General features: G+C 35.1%; 1 protein-coding gene across 1 annotated transcript; it reads right to left on the bottom strand.

The window, feature by feature from the left end:
* Positions 1 to 201: 201 nt before the first annotated feature.
* On the bottom strand, positions 202 to 20,672 carry LOC142973016 (uncharacterized). The gene is made up of 12 exons (XM_076114526.1): positions 20,482 to 20,672; positions 6,154 to 6,275; positions 5,172 to 5,280; positions 4,718 to 4,830; positions 4,086 to 4,198; positions 3,914 to 3,992; positions 3,675 to 3,805; positions 3,254 to 3,367; positions 2,593 to 2,738; positions 2,163 to 2,269; positions 1,753 to 1,844; positions 202 to 1,372 (listed from the first exon to the last, which is right to left on the bottom strand). The coding sequence occupies exons 1-11, from the start codon at positions 20,542 to 20,544 to the stop codon at positions 1,757 to 1,759; spliced, it is 1,185 nt and encodes a 394-aa protein (XP_075970641.1). The 5' UTR covers positions 20,545 to 20,672; the 3' UTR covers positions 202 to 1,372; positions 1,753 to 1,756.
* Positions 20,673 to 20,960: the final 288 nt, after the last annotated feature.

Here is a 20,960-nt window from a genome sequence, read left to right as displayed (position 1 = left end):
AAGTAAAATAGTTTAAGAAATTGCTGCTGAACAAAGGTCTCCTCCTCGAACGAGTATGGGTTAGGCCTTGATACCACCACCCTGGCAAAGTCAAAGGTAAAGGAATTTTGTATACCTTCCAGAACTATTTTAAAGAATTCTCAGGCATGCATGGATGCATCACGATGCAAACATTATGAGGAAAAAAAAAACAATCGAGAGTAGTGTTAAGAGAATTTATTGGTTTCACACCTAAAATATAATAATACGTAAGTTCGCAACTTAAGTACACATACTTACACACTTCATATTTTTTAAGACAACTTATATACACACCGTATTCATTATTGATTACTTATTAAATAAACGTAAGTCATTCATACATATCGTCGTTCAAACAAAAAGGGAATACTTCACTCTTATAAGTTAAAATTACATTTAGGTAATATACACGTCTAGTCTAAATTAATTCACAGTGATGATGTGGTATTTGTCTATAATATCTATAACTAGAGTTGAATACAACTTAATATTGATCTTATACGAAGTTAAAGTAATACTATGTAACTTGTATAGTTTCCCCATCTGGTACCTTCTATAATACCATTTATATAATAAAGTGTAAACGTACTTTACGTACATTACACTGTGGTGCGAATTCATCTGACAAAAAGTATTACTGATTTAAAAGTTATCTTATACTAGGTACCAATTCTAGGTTTGATAAGTGCATCAAACATGTATCAAAATTTCTCATCTAACATAAATTTGGTAATTATTAACTATGTATTAAAAATATTCCAAAAACATAAATTGTGCGCCTCAGAAATATTGTAAATGCTTAGACAACAATGCTTTCAAAATAAATGTACAAACACAACCTTATTCATAGATTAAGGACAAAGTATTAAATCCTAGAAGCTTAATATTTTCTCTAATACCCTATAACTCTACTTAATTTTACATAAATTGACACATGAATTTGGACGGATTCGTTGTATCGATCAGGTATTTGACAGAACAAATATTACAATATACTGTCTACAATCTTACTAACCACATAAGGTACATGCATTAAATGGCACAAGTTTAATTCATCTGCTGAACAGTTGGACGCGTTTCTTCCACAAGGTAACATATCGCTGCATATTTTATTGTCATCTATTTGTGATCAAAGCACCATGTTTTAATTAGACATTGTTAGGTTTATAGAAATCGTGTATATAAATACATATTTTCTAGTACAAATTTAAATTCGTAGGTTAATGATTACTCCAATAATTTACAAAACGTCGCATTTGGTAATTCGACTATAATATTATTATTCAGACGTTTGTTTTCAAGAAAATCGTTATTGTCTTTACTCGTAATCGCGGGTCGCTAATTTTCACTTCTGTAAACATAAACAATAATACAAATTCTTATTACTTCATCGGTGAAATACATTTACTAATGCAATGATAGTGCGTGATAGTTATTCCACTCCCAGATTGTTTCTATTTTGTGGAGCAACAAAAATAATATATTCAATACATAACTAGTAAGGTCTTGTTGGAAAAACCACTAAGAAAATGTTTATGAAATGTGTAATACATGAAAACTGACATTACTTTAGTAAAAGAAAATTGTCCAAGTTTATTGGTAAAAATCGTCGTTAACTTACGGGTGAGATTTATGCAACGAACGGTACGTAGTATCTATATCTTTATTATTTATGTAGATAGATATAGTTTAAGTACATAGGTACAATACTAGGTAGGTATAGGTAAGTACCTGATTAATGTCTATTTCGGTGCATGCCGGAATGTCGACTGCCTGGCCTTGATTGCACTATTGCGTAGTGGTCACTGTTGTCCGAAACTGATCTGTGGATACAACAATACTCGTTATAATGTGTAATATATTTACTATTTTTAAGATAAGACAAAGCTAGCCTACGCCATTTTAATTTCCTCAAGATATTTATAGGAAATAATTTATCTATACCTAATTTAAATCAGATTCTGTTTAAAATCTAAAACATTTAGCTTAGCCAGTTACTAATTTAAATATAATGTAAGTTTGTCTAACCGGGGTCTATTATCAAGCCATACATGTTGGCATTAAATATTAATGAATTAATGTTTTGTGAAATGAAAGGGGTTAATATTGAGGTGGTTTGTAATAATAATAATAGTATGTACCTCGCAGAGTGGATAGTTGAGGAGGGGTACCGGCTACCGTATTGACTGCCGTGCCAACTTCTGTACGGATCATAATCTTCCACTACAGAAGGATCCTTCTCAATCACCTGAAAATGTAATAAAAATATTGGTTTTACGGTACGTATTACCTGGGTACGATCTCGTCAGAATTTTAAAATTCTGCCTCTTTTGTCTCTTCCGTAATATTATTAATTTAACATCATCAAACTAGATGAAACACACTTTATAGAAGCATGTTAAACTTGCTGCTATAGTTTTTGTTACTAAATCTTGAACTCGAAACACTAGTCGGAATCAAACAAATGTTTCGCGTAGTATAATGAAGTCTGCTGTCATCGCCACAATACCGCACGATATCATATTGCACTTAATATCTTAACGTATGTACAATATGCGCATGCCAACTTACGTCGGTTCTAGCACATGAGCAAGTCATTGCAGTACAAAGGAAACAGTTGATGAGTAGCATGACGACGAACATGACGCCGAGAGCGATGGCCAGGTACAGCAACCATAGTGGGCGCACGCTGCCATCCGAGCATGACAGAGCAGCAACTGTAATTATGAACACAAACTATAAATATCTCAAGATTGCTCACGATACATATAATAAAAGCCTTGTACTTTAGAAATGTCAGTACCAATTTTGCGGAAGAGAAAGATTGCTCTTAACTTTATTTTTTTTATTTTTATGATTTTGCCTTTTGCAGTGAGTCACCAGTTGCAACTTTTCTTTTATAGATGTAATAATAGGATTGTGAAGTTCATACTAGTTAACAAGTTTACCACTAGCTCCAAGTCATGTGTGGTTTCGTTTCGAGATTGCAGAATTTTATTATGTATACCTACTTTTATCTGTTTACTGGCCCACCACGTCTTTTTACCTATAAAAACTGCAGGAAAACCTCACATGAATATAATGATACCTATATTATACTACAGAATATTAAAGTTCTAAGAATAGTCCGGTCACGTGGCGTTCCTTAGTAATTACTCACACCTCATGCAATTCAATCATGCGGTTTCTTGTACATGTATGGGTAATATAGCGGATATGAGCAATAAATTACCTGCGTTGTCGTTAGGGTCCAGTACGAAGATTCCTGTGGAAGCTGTGACTGTGCTCTCCTCGTCACCTTTCTCGAACCGAGCCTCGGTACTGCAGTCTATCGCTGAACATGTTCCTGAAACCAATTTCGAAGTGGTCGGTCAAAAGACAATAATTACATACTTTTTCCTTTAACGTTACTGTTTTACTGAATGAGAGAACTGAGAAGCGTTATAGCTAAAAGGTTTTACCCAACGTACCCTACTTTGCGTCATTTTAAGAAATCTGAACTCTGAAATGATTCTTTTGTTTGAAAGTACTCAATGAAAATGTGAAAACCACATTAATCTAGATACATATTCAGTAGTGACTACAACATAGCTTTTCACAAGTTTATAATAAACATTATACCTCTATAATACTAAACAAACATAAATAAGTACCTCTACAAACGGCAACATCGCATTGAAAGTTGACTTGCGAGGAGTCCGGAAACCGGAACATGGATGCTATCGCTAACTCGGCCACCCCGCTCTCCGACTTTACCACCACCGATTGTTGTTTGACTGGACATCTGTCAACAAAACCCCATTGTTAATAGTTTGTTGAGAATTCGCTTGTTTTCTTAGTGACAAAATACAATATTGTGTTATTTTGGGATGAAATAACAAAAAATATTTACCCTCTATTATCTAGAAGATCCACTGTGTTATTTCGCATGTTAAACGCGAAGCAATTCTTTAATCTTATTCCATGTGTGCCTGAAAAACGAAAATATTATTACATTAAAATATTCCTATATACATTTTTCAGATGTTAATTTGATGAATTGGATTAAATGGTTACCATCTTACCATCTGGTTTGCTGATCTCTGCTCTTAGTGTGTAGGATAGACCAAACGCTGCATTCAACACTTTTCGACCTTGTGAATCCAACATTCGCAGAGACACGAGTGAAGTTTCGTTTCTGTAATCAAATACATTTTTTTTTTTATTTGGTTCAGTAGCTGTAATATTAAATAGCCTCTAAGTTACCGATAAACTATATACGTGGTACTGATTAAGGCATTAAGTTTACACATTAACGCTGGTGTGTTGAGATTACATTCGCCTGGAGTCTATTGGTACATTAGTATACATGGACCGGGGCTGGGATTAAGGCAATATCCCAGAATCCGCCCGGTTAACCTATAGTTACGCCTTAGGCTCGTCGATCACCGTTTATGGCTGCTTTAATTGGATTCCTAATAGAACATTTTAGCCTCCGCTCTTCAATTAAACCTAGATTTACGGACGTAAAGTATAGATACTCGTTTTCAGCTCTTAATTTTATTATGTTTGGTTCACTGAACAATATACTGTGTACGTATATGAGTACCGTAGTTTCATATTGAGGTAAAAAAATGTAGATTATAGGTACTTAATAGTCATAAATGCATTAATGTCGCATTATAAATAACTTATGTGTTAAATATGTAAAGCGTACCGTGCATTTCTGAAGCCTGCTTTGCCGCAAGTGATAACGTAGAACTTGTCGTCAGCCAGCTCTAAGGTTCGGTGCACACGAACTGCCAACGGCAACGACCGCTCGTCTGTGCGCTGAAATTGTATAATGTGTGCCATTAGTTACGTGTCCCGGAACATTATGGTAAAGAGGATAATATCTTTTGAAATATAATATGTCGGCTAAAGCTTGTAAGGAAGTTTTCATATTTCGTTAGCACGTAGGTACATATCATTATATTTGATATAGCATGGTTGTAAATGATAAATTTATAGTATTAAACGTCTACTCAATAGAGATAACTTATAGAAGTTGATAAAAGTAGGTATCCAGATATTTGACAAACCCAGGAAACAACAGACAATGAGTTTCGGGGTAATAAGTATGAGAATAATGATTTAACGTAAGAAAATACTCATTTTTAATATAAACTTACATTATTCCAAAATACGCCACAGTATTGAGGAGATCCTTGAGCCGCCATCAAGTTGATGTCGAAATTCAACGATTCCGTCCCATTGCCCAACGCCATACATGCTGGTGTTCTGAAACGAATATACGATAATCAGAATTAATTAATAACTTTAAGCTAATTATAATTAGGAAAGTCGAATAAAAACTATATTTAAAATTATCCCAGAACTAATATTATGTACTAGCTGACCCGCTCGCTTGCGTCACATAAGAGGGAATGGGTCAAAATTTTCCCCGTTTTAGTAACATCTTTCACTGGTACTCTGCTCCTATTGGTAGTAGCCTGATGATATATAGCCTATAACCTTCCTCGATAAATGGACTATCTAACACTGAAAGAATTTTTCAAATCAGACCCGCAGTTCCTGAGATTAGCGCGTTCAAACAAACAAACAAACAAACAATCAAACAAACAATCATCAAACAAACTCTTCAGCTTTATAATATTAGTATAGATGGTTGGATTTTAAACATATTCTTTTTCCAAACAAATGTTTTAAAATATACTTAAAATATAATCCAGTTAAAAAAGGCATTACTGCTGTCTCTATTAATAATGTGATCTGCTTCTCAAACTACAAACATAGTTTGTCTAAGAGCCCAATAAATTGCGAAGTCTGGGAAAACATTTGAAAAGTGGAACTACGAGTGTTCAATATTATTCCTCCTTCCATCTATCGCCTGGTTAAGCCGGAAAATAAATAGATTTTCCGCCCAAACTAAACTTCAGATTGTGAAGGAGGGAAGTTTGCTCTCAGCAAAATCTCCAACAAATATAAAAGCATTATTATTTATGGCAACCGTTGTAGTACTCGTATTTTGAATCAATAGGATATACAATCTTTAATTACAATGATTATTACCGAGAAGAGGGAAGTGTATTTAATGCTATATTGTATGAAGAACAACTGTGAATAGGAAAGTAATTATAATGAATGAATCACCTGAACTCTCTTGCATGCGCCACGCCATTGAAGGGTTGATTGAACGAGATGTTGATCGCCATAATGCCTGTCTTGCATGTCGCTGTGACGACGGGCGAGAACTCGCCAGTCGTTTCTGCATTCTGTTTATTAAAGGAAAATATTTTGATTTAGTGAAAAGTATAGTTTTGGTGAATAGTATAGTTAAGTAGTCGTCAAGGTTTTACATGAAATATCTAATACGGAGGATACATCAATGTAGAAAACTTGCAGCATAATATACAATTTGAAATTAGGAATATCATTCTAACTAAAGGGTCTAGTGTCGTCCAGTTCTATATTTATATCTAGTTCCTCCATACCTGATAGCTACATGGACTAAGTAAAGCTAGATGAGGAATAAAACGGTTCAGTTATGGCACATGTATTATGTTCAGTTAATGTTGCAATAACAGCAATCAATTGTCAGTTCATGACGACTGATGTCGCTGTTAGATAACATAGTACATTATTAATAGCACCAACGTGAATGAAAAACAAAAGTAAGATTATGAGAAGCATGGAGTCATTATGTCAATGAGTGCAGTTAATTTATTACGTATAGCTTGTTCAGGTAACTCATAAGGAACGATGTACAAGGACTTCCTGTAGTCATCGTTACCGTCAGCTTTCCTTGTACGGGTGGTGCACGCACCCACCGGCATGTCAGACTCGCATTGTTTCTCTGATTTATACGTTCACAATGGCCACGCGGCTCCTTGAAATGGTCGCCATCATTAGGGTGAGTTACTGCCGGAAAGAATCTATGAAACGGTAGGTTACATGGACCTACTTTACCGCTAAGCGCCTAAGCGCCGCTTAGTTCAGATTGATTGATGGACCAAATTACTGCTAACCATTCATTATTATACAACGTTCAAATTCAACGTACTATACTTTTTACCTATGAGATCGTATGTAGGGTACAAGAATGACTTATTTAATGTGTAAATAATGTTGGTAGTTGTGTCTTAATGCACTCTATGCGAAATGGATGTGTCGTAACTGTAAGAACGGGAGTAAATCTTCGATTGTAACCTCAAATATAAAGTACGTGGGTACATTAAAGTCGACAAATAAACCAACAAACCGTTACGACACGGGCACCACAATGTAAAATCTCCGTCAACAAATCACAGCTCTTTGTATCGTGGTCCGCGGACGGTCCGCGGTACCAGCAGGGCTGCCCACTAGATGCTCCGATATGAGACTTACTTTCTGTTCGTCTTTTGTTCCACCTTGATAACCATTCTAAACGTCTGCGGTTTCATAATTATATTATGTTCCTATTAAATTTTATGTCCGCGGTTGAATCAATGTGCAATAATTATTATACGAAAAATTATCAGATACTCACTTAATGTATGTTTTAAAACTAACTTGTGTTGTCAAATTGTTATATTAATGTTTTAAGTTTAAACTTCTTTAACAACTCTGTATCATATTTGAATATCAGTTGATATTCAAATATGATACAGAGTTGTTAAAGACCTATCATCGCACTATCTCTACCATCTTGAGTTCAAGATGGTAGAGATAGTGCGATGATAGGTAGAGTTCCAGAAGAAAGATAAAATATTAATTTTCCAACTCGAAAAGTGGCTAGTTTCGGACAATAACTGTCCACCCGGGTGCACTTCTTGTGAGAAAATATAATGTAGATGTAGGTGGTTCAGTTTTCTAAGACAGAAAGTTAAATTTCTCCGTAAGTCCCTATCGTAGAGACCTCCAGCACGAATTTAGCTTACAGCGCACATTTACATACTGTAGATAATTATTTAATGTTGGTCGAGGTCTAAGAGAATGAAGGAAGTTGATAAGTGAGTCGCATGACGGCCCGACTGCTCGACGGTCGGCCGTATATAAACCGACAGGCTGCAAAGGGTCGCGCCCTCAGGGCGACGGCGACGGGCGCGCACGATCCCATCCACACGACCTGCCTGATAGCTTCCTAGAATTATCTGTGCCTATTGCAGATCACTAGATCTATAGTTCAACTCTGCAGCACTTTTTATTTAGAATTCCTCGTGTATTCACCTTGAAGATACCCAGAGTTAGACGGTTTTTACAGAAAATAATTCATTAGCATTAAATCGCTATATTTTAAGCCACTAAATGAATGTGCCGAAAATGCTCGTTTTCCTGTACGAGGCTAATATCTGCGTTAAGTTTTTTACTGCAGTAATTGTGTGTCAGGTGAGTTTCTTATTTCTTTTTGCGTCTTAATTTTTGTCGTGAAATCATTACTGGTGTTCGCAAAATATTTTCGGTAATTATCGTCTGTTGCTTTGTAGATAGTTTGTGGAGATGGTTAGCTTAGCAGTCCTTAAAAACATTTGTTTTTAGTGGAGTACATAGAGCTAGCATCGAAGGGGTTTTCTGTGGCGACTTAAAAGGATGATTGCATTGATTGCTGTTGTTTGCAGACCTCACGATCCGCCTTGAGAACTGCTTTATTGGCGGAGCTAGTCGTTTAAGGTATTCAGACATAGATTGTTCAACAACTCAGCAAAAACAAAGATAATATCTATTGTGCATAAACCATTGTACTCAAGGTTGAATTTGAAATATCGTTGACGTTACGACCAATTACCATGAAATTAAGGTATTTCTTTTTTGTTGTTATCCGTCGAGCTGAACATCATTGTTATGTATATCCTCATAAGCGTTTAATATAAGAGATCTTAGGAAAATAGTCTGAGAATACCATGTCTGAGGCAGACAATATATAATTTTAACATAATAATAAATATGTATAAAGCGCTATTGATCTCAACTTCTGCATATGTAATTGTTGTTTTCTCATTTTGTAAAGATTTTGAATAGTACGTATTTACGCATTTTAAAAAACAACATGTGTAACAGCATGTTTGTATCTATTAATGTTCAAAAACAGAAATATGTATCATTGTTTTATTTACCAATACCATTAATCATGTTATGTTGAACTTTAAAACGAATCAGTATAGAGACACTTAAAGTACATACATATATTCATTGAAAGACCTATTCAAACTGCATGAAATCTGTGTAGGATTTTCCTTAAGCACGATTGCAAGAGCCCATGGAGGGATATTATCGTTATCCCTGGCTACAATTGCCTAGGGAAAATAAAACAAGTCTACGTATTTTATCGTTCATGTAAATTAATCCTCTTATGAGGATTTTGCCCCTCAGTTTGTCTCCAGAGATTTCGTGGGACCTTCCCAGAAATTAGGTCAGACTAGAATTAGTGACTGTATTATAAAGTTTATTTTTAGTTATACATACATCTGGAATTTTGTAATTTGTAGAATACCTATCATAATTTTTTACTTTGATAAAAATTAAAATAGGATTTTGCTTATCCGGTGGTGTTAAGTAGTTATAAATAGAGTGCTTATTAAATAACATGTTGCAAAATAAAGTTTGCAGATTTTCTAGGGAAGGTTTAAACGCATACACTGCAAGACATCGCCTGTGCTCGTAAAATAACGTCGGCAATTGTCAATGTGGATGTTGCCAAGCACGGCGAGGTCAACGGACGAGTGACCGCCTGGACTCGGGTCATTTAAACATCGTTTTCTTAAACATTGAGAAACAATATGTATATACAAAGTATATCCTAGGAACAGGAACCAACCAAATTCAGACAATTGTGCATACAATCTGACGGCATTTACAATGTGATTGTACTCGTAAATTCTGACTGGTTTTAAATTAAAATCCAGTCAAACGGGTGTACCAACTTCCAATGTAAACTTATTAGGTAGTCGTTGTGTTAGAAACAGGGAAATATTAGTTTTTGAATGTACTTACATTTTCGCCTTATATATTTGATTGGTATTTTTTTAGCATTAATGAAGAGCTTATTTATTTACTCATTAAATCAGGTATGATGATGAGTATGTCACCAGCCAAATTGAATTGAGATTTAATCTTAACGCATTTGGGAAAACGGTACAGGGAAAGTGCGAACCATAAATCATCTTTTTATTTATTTAGCGCGTGTGAAAATAGAACGAAAAAATAAAATAAAATGGCATAAAGAGCGGCTTATCTTCTTATGTCGACTGTCGTAAATGTTGACGAGGTCGGCCACATATTACGGATTATTACTTAGCACATTTAACGTCCAACTGAATGAAGATATTATTTCTTAGTTCTACTTACTTAATAACACTATGTTTGTAATGTCCAGTGGTACTCACAAAGTAAAGTTAGCACTGTTTTCTTTATATACGACCTACATAAGCCTGAGTCATGTCAGTGCATAATCATAATTTTCCTGGAAAGCTATGTACCTTCACGTAGAAGGCGTAAAATATTTTTCGTCCTGAATAAATAGGCTGCATTAATTTTTTTTAAATTAATATCAGGTTTTTTTTTATTTTTAATAAAAAATAATTTAATAAATTGCGCTAATCTATAGTTATTAGTAGACATAATCACTCAATAAGCATTTTCTTTACTGCCTTCACAATTGTAAGGATCACTTACAGTAGTGTTCTGTACTCATCGGTACAAGTGGATAGCGTTAATGAAAATAAGTGCACTATGGTGTGAATTCTATAAATATTAGCTAACCTAAAAAATTAATTAATCAACAAAGTTTAGTAAAATTACCTTAAGCTATCCGTTGAAGATGAGTGACTAATCGTGTGGTCTTTTTATTAAAGTTCACACCCATATTCTATGAATTAGTATTTGACTTAGAACTTAGTCCTTCCTAGTAACCTGTGCTTACTGTATTTTGTATGATAAATGCGTTAGTCACGCGTAGATTCAATTACAGTGACTGGAACAGTAGGCAACTCCGCATTCCTGACGTGGACCCTTTATAAGCGTGTAAAGGAGTTCCGTTAGGAATTTAATATTTTAGATAGTTCACATGTAACACCACTAACAACTACCTACCTCTTATCCTGTATATTTCAGGAATGCTTCTTCATAAATTCACGCCAAAGAAACTTTGTACTTTACTTGTCCTACTAAGGCAAACTATTATGTTCTATTATTTTAAAATATGAATATTTTTATAAAATAAGACTCAATTTATATATTTTCGTCTAACGTTGCGTTAATAAATTATTCATTTTTATACACAATATGATACCATAGAAATAGATCAATAGTGTTTCGAAAGTTCTAATAAATACTGCATCGGATAATGACCGAAATACTAGTAAGTGTTTGGAGCCCGTTACGTGGTACACAATAGCCGAAACCTCGAAGGTCACTATTTTACACTTTGCAATCGACATCAAACGTTCTCTCTCTTTATTAGAAGCGAGGCACAGATTACCAATCGACGCGTAGGCGCTACTTTGATAGGCAACAAATAACATCTGTGACAAAGGATTATTCAATTGAAACAAGCAACAAAGTATGTGGCTAGTGAGGATTAAGTATATTCTCTATTAAAGTATCATTTATATTAAATGTTGTAAATGTGTAACAATTCTACGTAATAGCTAGGTTAATATAATCTAATTTTGTTTAAAGTAAGTTAATATTTACTACTGCTAATCGAGGTTTAGCATAAGTAATAATGTACGTACCTAATTAGGAATTAAGTAACAAAATACGTGCTTTTATAATTATGATGTGAAACAATTAACCTTTATAATCAAAATATGTATTAAACATTCGTTTATATTATCGCTAATTAAGAATTTCACGGTTTATATTATAGTATGTATTCCATTATCGGTGACGTGTAACAACATAGTTTAATTAATCCAATTGAGTTCGGTTTATAAGAAGCTGAAATAGCCCTATAGCGTAGCTTAGGTACATATTGACAAATGAGACGATAATTTAAAATTAACATGATAACCGGCGATATTTAATTGTCTCTGCGCGGGTGGAAACTCAATGAAAGAATCATGTGTCAGTCAGTGCATATGACTTTTACTTCCTATCAAAATTCGCATAGAAAAAATGCCAAAGCACCGATTTAGTATATAGGAATCAAAGCAACAAAGTAATGCGATTGTATTCAAGTACATACCTACGTTAATGTTATTAGCATTGGAATAATTAACTTTAATTATAGCAGTAACGACATGTTGTTAATCTACTGCGTACGAGGAATGCATTGTGGTCCCCTGATTTGCTTACTGACAATTACTAGCGCGAAATGATTAATGGTGATTATTAATTGATAGACTGCATTTTCATCAACACATCAGTAAGAGAGTGATTTATTACCTGCACCAAATTAACCCTAGTCGCTGAGATGAGAATAAAACTGAACTCAATTCTTGTTAAGCCTGTGTAATTAAGCTTTATTGAACATCGAATACAATGTTATGTACCCGTTCTTTAGTAATGGTATGCACTCATTCGACTTGCAGTGTAATTTCTATTTGATATAGCCCGAGGGAATGATGCTTAAATAAGGCAAGGTTACAAGCCGTAGGACTCTTTCTATAGTAAAACTGCACATAAAGGCTGTAATAAAATTTTGCTGACCATATAATAACTTGATGACTTCTTTATTTGTCATTGGGATTTGATCCCTTATGTGGTGATACAGGCAACCGGTTTCGGTGTTTTGACAAAGCGATTAATCTCATAAATGCTATGTCCATTCATTCTGTTCCGGGGTTCTTGAGTTGTGTCCAATATATTTTATTTTACGGGTATAGTTAAAGAGCGGGTAATTAGTTGAGTGCAATATAGTAATCACTAACTTTCTTGTAATAAGAATCAATGTCCAAAAAGTAAAGACATTAATACGTAATTACTTACGTCCTGGGTGAGTATCAAAACGGTAATATTGAACCGTTTGTTTCAAATTGATGGGTTTCGTTAATGGGCGTTATGTTATCGCATGACTAGAACATTTTTTCATGGCGATCATTAAATCACCACTATATTTGCGTTGTAGTGTGCACCGTTACAATAATTGAAGATGTCGGTAATGGAACTTGAAGTGGCTGTAAATAAAGAAGTTTCTCTATTATGGTAATATAATTAGGTACACCATTACCTACATTCTCGCGCCGTGCAAGTCGTACGACGACGTTATCGTGATTGGAGAACTGAAACTGTTCTTGGACGCCATTAGATAGTCGATAGTGTCTGCTTTGGTTACGAACAACTGGACTTGGCGAATTAAAACAGTAAACTTTATGTCCACGTGATTACTGCACTTAACGTAATTGTTAGAAGATCCTAGCTAGTTGTACAATTAATTGTTGTTCTTAATCTACCGTAACATCAACATCCTCAAAAGCCATCAAACCGAGGAAAAGTTGCCGTAGCTAAAGCGCTAAAATAAACATATAGGAAAAAAGTTGCGCATATAATTGGCACGAATGTTATGTAAGAACTTATCGGCTGAGAGTTCTCATTCCCATATGTATCGTATTTGATGCAACAGTGGGCCGACCGGTTCGAACGGCCCCAATATATCTGTGCGACTACGTCATCGCTCTGTGGTAGGCGTGCGTTCTCTACTTAATTCACGCAATGTTCTTATACAATGTTTTTAGGCTTTTGTTTGATGATTTATGGAGTACTCGCGTTTATTCATCGTCTGCCTGCCTATCTATAAAAAGTAGAACACAAACCACCCTTGGTTTCATCCAAATCAGCAGTTTGTCCGCGGAATCTAACATATAACACACGAATAGAGTTACTTTCGTATAAGTACTATAGTGGGATAGTATGGAAGTATGGGGTAGCTTTAATAGGATAAGGAAAGGTTTGGATGATTCCATAATTTTAATAAAATAATTATTTATTTGGTTATATTATACGTTGGGCATGTCATTTTAACAAGGTGCTATTCGCTACAATGACTACATTTTTATGTATTGTGACTACGTGTTTGTATCAAAGTTGGTTTCGTGCCCGAAGGCTCTCAACTTGTTTGATCAAACTCAATGCTCTATATTTAAGACGCCATATAGACCGGTCGTGACACTGGCCAATGTTGAAGGATTATGATAGAAAACCGGCCCGTTGACGTGAAACGAACCTTTATTTAAGTTTACAGCGGAAAACACGGAAAACTTTAACTAAACGTACGTACCTATAAAATTGATTAAATGTGTTATTATAATAAATTGTGTTTTTACAAGAATAACAGGTAATTTATTTATATTAGGTAAAGATTAATTCATAACTGCTACTTAGTTTCGAAATTCAACTTGTTATTTAATTTGATTCCAAATTTAGATTATACTTGTATTTTGTTATTGCCACTTTTGTAGGCCTACTGACCTACAAAGGATGGTCCATAATGAAATAATTATATCGAAATGTGGTACTAATTTACCAAAACAAAAAGACGAGGCAATCAATTTCTATCAATTTGCGACTTCCCACGGAAATCTTATTGTCGATGGCAGTAGCGCGTCCATGTCAGGTAGGAAGTCATCATTGATGATTACCTGTGTTAGGTGCTGGTGGCAACCGATCGGCGTAAATAATGACATGTCATTTGACAGAAGTAGCATCCTCCAAGTGCCACACAAGAATTGAAGATATTGCAACAATAACAGGTACTGTTGCATTGCCAAAGATATGTCAGGATCTTTCGTCATCGATTTCATTCTTTCGTTTATGATAAATGGCATAGTCAGTGTCGGTGATCGATAGGTTTGCGAAATTATAAATCGTTTTTGCTTAAATAAATTATATTATTTATTGGTTTATGGATGAATTGAGGAACATTAACAAGTACTATCAGTTTACATATTTTATTCCTCTTTTACTTCATGCGTTTGTCGCCCTGACCTTCGTGCTACGGACCACTTTATGCAAATATAAGATTCATTGGAAAATACTGTGTCCTGACTACAATGTGCCTGCTTGTGCGTCGTACGAAAAATTCGACAGGCCTTTTGTAAAATAACGCCTTTCAAAGATGTCGAACTAAGACAATGTGTCACAGACACGCCGCAAATCTGATACCTATGTTAGTTTGGTGAACAAAACAACTTGGACAAGGCATGACGTAAGATACCAATCGTGACCAATCTCGGGGATATTTTATGTTATTTACACGTTAACAAAGTCTCGGCGAGTTTCCTGACAAATAATGATAACAAATCTTGTTAAAAACAAGGTTTCTTCAAAATATAATGACCTCGCTTAAAAAACACATTGAGTGTTTTCAAAGATGTATAAATTGCTCATGAAATAGCTTTCCTGGATATTGCGAAACATTATAAATTTGATTGATAGAAAGGATGATGTTACGCTTTAATATACCATACGCGGTTTGCAAGCGCAATGTATACTTCCGCGAGCGTTGTTATCGAGTCTCGATCGGCCCACGGGGCAATCAGAGCGTTGCCTGCACAGCGCATGCGTAGCGAATGTCTTAGCACCGACAAAATATGCTATTCACCGAAAACGGTCTACGAACTATAAAACTATCTGATAAGACGCAAGAACGTGGAACAGCGTGGGAACGTGCATTATTACGATGTCAGACGTAATAAGTATTTATATTCTTATTTTATTTTGTAACTGCGAAATGCCCTGATAATTTTATAAATTATATCATTTTCATTATGTATTTAGTAAAGTGTAATAGCGAAACGCGGCATAAATTAAGCAAGGTAATGAGTAAAGGAAGATGCGACCTCGACTCGTGTCGTGGAGGCCGCGCGGCGCACCTCGCGACCACGCCGCGCGCCGCCCGCGCCGCAGCGGCAGCATGCGCTTGCGCACCGAAACATTTAGCTCAATCACGCGAACTTAATGTATTTTAAAGTACTAACAACAGCTTCGTTATTGTTATTAATTTCTCTTTCATTCATGAAATTACTGTTTTCTGGAGTACCCGTGAAAGCTACACATTTACGCTGTACTTATGATTATGAAATTCTACAGGTATTATACAATACAACATGGTAGAGTCTTACAAGGAAAAAAGTGAAGTGGTATGTGAAGAATAGTGTAGGTAGATAGATATAGACACGTCAGAGCACTATAAGATAAATGCGAACATTAAAATTACTTTATGAATTGATATTAAAATCCTTCGACTCGTAGTTATATTTTCTATTTCGTTGTGGTACATTTTTTTTTACGTAGGTACAGCTATGAGGTTACTTTGGTTGAGTCTCTTTAGCCGTCTTATTAATAGTGCCTATATATGCAAAGATGGCCTTTTAAGTCAAACACGTGAAAGGCTTTTATTTTATATGTTAGAGGAATCTCAGAAACATGTGGTTCACATGCCTAAGAAGTTTTCATCATATTTGATCAGACTGCAAGCCTGCGCATGACTAAAGTTAATGTGTTCGAGAATAATATACATATTCGAGAAATTGATGAATGTAGAGTTAGCTTATACCATTGATTTTAACTTATAAAATCACTAGACAAGGAAACAATTGTTTCGATTACACAAACCACTATAAATACAGGTGAAGACGACGGTGTCGTGCATAAAACTCGTAGTGTATGTGTCAGAATGCCAGTTAATTGTCAAATCGCCTTGAGTGCGACATAATTATGCGATGCGCGTTGCACTGGCATGGCTGTTTTGTGTCGCATCGCTCGTTTGTTCGTACTTCAAACGAGCATCACAATACTACCTGCGATATGAATGACATCATATGATCAACGTTAGAGCAAAAAGTCATGTAAACATACGTTTTTTGTGTTCATTTTAGCGTAGATCTTTGTTTTTTTTTTAGACACACGTAGTCCGTTTTTCATAGAACAGGTGATGACGAATTACCGGATAACTCTGATAAAATCTGCTACAGAATATAAACTGATTCTCTGAAGATGATTTGTTACCTTTCAAGGAGCTTATACCTAAGTTACCTGCCAATTTTTGCCAAAATAATATCGGAATCTAAGACTTATCTCACTTGCTGTTACACTACAATCACATATTACCTACTATCAGAGATATTTTGGAGACTGCGTGAATAACTACGTGTAGTCACTAGTCTACTCGAAGGTTGTAAGAACATTTGTTAGTACGATTCCTATTATGTTTGATGAATGCTCAAATCATTATAATTTTCAAAAATCCAGATGACTTTGTAGATAATAAGTACAAAGGAAACTGTTATTGCTTACTAGCCTTTGCACAAACTTATCTGCATTGTTCTAATTCAGACTATATAGGTAACTACTTCGCTTAGCACTCGCGATTTATGCTAAAGTTATAAGTTAAGGGAAGTAAAGCCTCATGTATTTTATCAAAATGTTTTTTTTTACATACATTTAATATTTTTGTATTGGCATTACTGTCTACGCTTATAAATAAAATTATTTATTACTTACTTCAAAACTATTTTATGGTTCAATAAACTGACATCCCTGTTAATTGTACTCGTTGCTGCACATCAAGACTTTATAATAATTAAAGAGCACAATTATATCCTCAAGGTTTTTATTTAGCATAATTTGCACTGTTTAGTGTTATTGGATAGGATGTTGAACGTAATTGCATTTCTTCAAGTTGCATTTTACTTTCGTTCACACGAAGGAGTGTTCAGTCAACCGTACCAACTTCCAGCATGATTATCTTTATAAGAAAATTCAATAGAAAAGCGAAATATTAGCTTAAAGAAGACCTATTAAGTTATGTGTAGTGTCTATGATATCAACATTAAGGTGTCTATTATTGATAAAACATATGGTATGTTTTCAAAGTATTATCAATACGGTGTGATTCAGTTTACAAATATATGTAAAGTGTATATCTACAATGAGTCAATATCGTGGCTTGAGTCACCGTTGGTTTCCATGAATGAATGTACAATTACTTTGTACCTTTGGTATTCACCACCTGCGACATGTACCTTCCCGCGATTAACTTACACATTATATACGAATGAGCCTGATCTATAAGGCATTCAGCTATGTCGATTTGTTTAATTAAATATCTGTTTTGGTCTGCAAGTATTGAGAACGAACTTTTTATAAAATGACCTGTAGTTTTTATATAATTGCTCGATAAACTTCTTAAAAGGGCAGTTGTCATTTGCAAGTTGTCAAATCGCGAATAGTGTTGGTGCTTGAAAGAGGTGGAGGTAGCGTGGGATGCGTGGGCGCAGCGTGACCTTGCGCCCGCGCCGAGCCGCCACCAGCCGCTGGCATTGGCGTGCCAACCTAATACGGCCTAAATAGGAGGCAGGATTCGTTTAACATACATGCTTATGTATACATAGATACGTATTTGCTTTATCGGTTTAAACACGTAACGAGTTATCTCAATGCAATTGCAAAAATATCTAGGTTTGCACCAGTTAATATATATATTTCATCCGCGTAAATGTTTCCTAGTAAAACAATCGCGGTGTATAATGCTGTTTGTTATATAAGAGCCTTAGGGCAACATACCTGCATTTACCTACTTTATTTTTTAATAGGTTGTTAAAAATAAATTGTTAGAGCCTTCGCTGTTTTGTTATCTTGTTACTGCTGTGATTTACATGGACATTTCAGTGCAAGTTTGTATGAAAAGACATTAGATAAAGTTGCAGAAGCAATTTTGTTAAGTTGTACTATTAGTAAACTGGGTTAATATAGATTTTGTGCTCGGTTCTAATGCAGGACTTGTGTATTGTTGCGCAAGACGGTGTCCACTGTCCAGTTCAACGTTATGAATTAAGTATCGGTTACTAAACCTATTGTTTGCTCTTAGGTATCGATCTGTTATGAAATAATATTAGGTTTACTTTGATTTAGGGTTATAACATTTGTCTAGTTAGTCATTGACTACAGTAAAAGTTTTTATAGCAATTATTGTTTTGGATTGTTGACCTTTTACAAGTCTCTCTTATACTTATACTTCATAATTATAAGGCGAATTACCCCCGGTTTCTGAGGTACATTTAGAGGTAGTTTATCTGTTCAATAACGTTGAAACTCATATAAAAAAAGTTATTGAATAGATAAACTACCTCAATGTACCTCAGAAACTGGAGGTTAGTGATTTCTTGTAAGTTTAGATAGACAAACTTTTCCTCGACTGTCTGTGTCACTTACAACATACTTAGTTACTAGCGTGGTAGAGTTTCAGTTTACCACGGCTTTATTAATATCTACGTTTGATTCAGGGTAACATTGTTTTCATAGACGTTTGTTCCTATTATTGCGCTAATGTTTTATGTAACTTCAGAACATTATATATCTATACTTATAAATATAGCATTGACTTTATACAAATACTGCACTATATTAAACTCCTCTAAGCGATCTACAGGTTTGGTTTACTATACTGATAACTTGTATTTCTAAAATTATAAATTGGACAATAAACAACTGACAAGAACGCCACTACTCCAGGAAATTAAATATACTCGTTACTCAGGCCAGTTTCATGTTTTAAAATATGCGCAAATATTATCCACGCTATATCTAAATATATACGGAATAAAATAAACGTATGTGAAGAGTATAGTAATGTGGACTGACAAGTATTATATTAAAACAATGATGAAGCAGAGGCGTACCAAACAGGTATTTATACAGCCGCCAGCTGATCAACCTTCCTCTAACTCATTTACATTACTTATTCACACATAAGTACGTACATAAGTGATCTATACAAACGCGTATAATGTATATACTGGCCCATATTTACTTATAGCATTTGATTAAACACGTATGGTGTGGAACTCTTTGATGCGTCAGAATGTGGGTTACGATGAGTTACGTTCGACGTACATAACACAATGTTACAACAGTTATCTACGTAATGCAACTAGACCGTGCCAAGTGTACTGCACAAATTGATCTCTATTTTGTTCATTAAACATATAACAAACTAACAATAAAACCAATTACTTCAAAGTTTATTTCAATAGGAAATTGTACTCATTATTAAAACACATTTTTTTGTTTAAACAAGTCGTTAAGCAAACAGATTACAATCATATGTAATAAATTTTATTAGTACTACAATGTGGGTTTGCTTTTATCAAGGCTATGCTAATGGTTTGGCATTTAAACCGCTTTCGTTACTCGGTCAGCGGCATTAGGTAATATTTCTCGTATGGACCTTACCCGCATTTGTGATATAACTTTTAAAGATAAAGCACGGAGAGCTGAAATGTTGCAAAGCCCTATGATTTACAATTAAATGCAACCGATTGATTTTTAGTTTCAAACATGTTTTGTACAGTTTTTTATTAAGTTTCAAAGTCAACCAAATTAAGTCTGACACAACGTTCAACGGTCGGTGTTTTTGTTTTACAAACTTATTCTATTGTTTCAATGACGACATTGAGTATGATTGGAATCGCTTTACAAAAACCTGTGGAGGAATAGTCGGAACCGGGTTGTTTATGGTGCAGAGCTGCAGACGGTGTTGGTAATGGATGCAGTTTGGTGTATTACCTGTGCGTGGGTGGCGGCCAGCAAGACGCCGGCGACGAGGGTGCACACTGACCACATTGTCATTGTCGTCACTTGTCAGTCAGATGATAATAAACACTTGTCAGTTTGACAGTTTGTGCGGTATCTGTCAGCGCGACATGGCGGACCGGTCTGCGCGCGGCGCGGAGCAACACTGCGCGGCCACGAGCCGCCTAACTTTACTGACTTTACTTTCCGTGGCCGGCTGCGTTCACACCGAACGCTTCGCTTAACTCACGACTTAAACTTTGTTAATATTCATCAGTGCCATGATTATTTATATCGATCGATTACACGTTAACGAAGAAGTCATGAAAAGATATGAGTAGTTCAATAAAATCATTACGGAGAGTTTGTGGTAAGGGACTCTATAGGTATAGTTTCTTCCAAGAATATTTTATTCATCCTAATTTAATGTAGTATCTTACAAATTAATCTTGGATTCTAGGTTTTATTTCGAA

This window comes from Anticarsia gemmatalis, chromosome 5, assembly GCF_050436995.1.
Source record: "Anticarsia gemmatalis isolate Benzon Research Colony breed Stoneville strain chromosome 5, ilAntGemm2 primary, whole genome shotgun sequence".
In the NCBI taxonomy this organism is placed as follows: domain Eukaryota; kingdom Metazoa; phylum Arthropoda; class Insecta; order Lepidoptera; family Erebidae; genus Anticarsia; species Anticarsia gemmatalis.
Note: the sequence above shows the minus strand (reverse complement) of the source record. Positions and strands in the feature narration are given on the sequence as shown.

What these genes read in the sequence shown, in the direction of transcription:
- LOC142973016 (XM_076114526.1), bottom strand. Translation starts at nt 20,544, where the DNA reads ATGACAATGTGGTCAGTGTGCACCCTCGTCGCCGGCGTCTTGCTGGCC. An exon ending in GCAGGCTTCAGAAATGCACG is followed by an intron (nt 4,199 to 4,717) that starts GTACGCTTTACA and finishes ATTTGATTACAG; the next exon opens with AAACGAAACTTCACTCGTGT. An exon ending in TCAACTATCCACTCTGCGAG is followed by an intron (nt 1,845 to 2,162) that starts GTACATACTATT and finishes TTGTATCCACAG; the next exon opens with ATCAGTTTCGGACAACAGTG.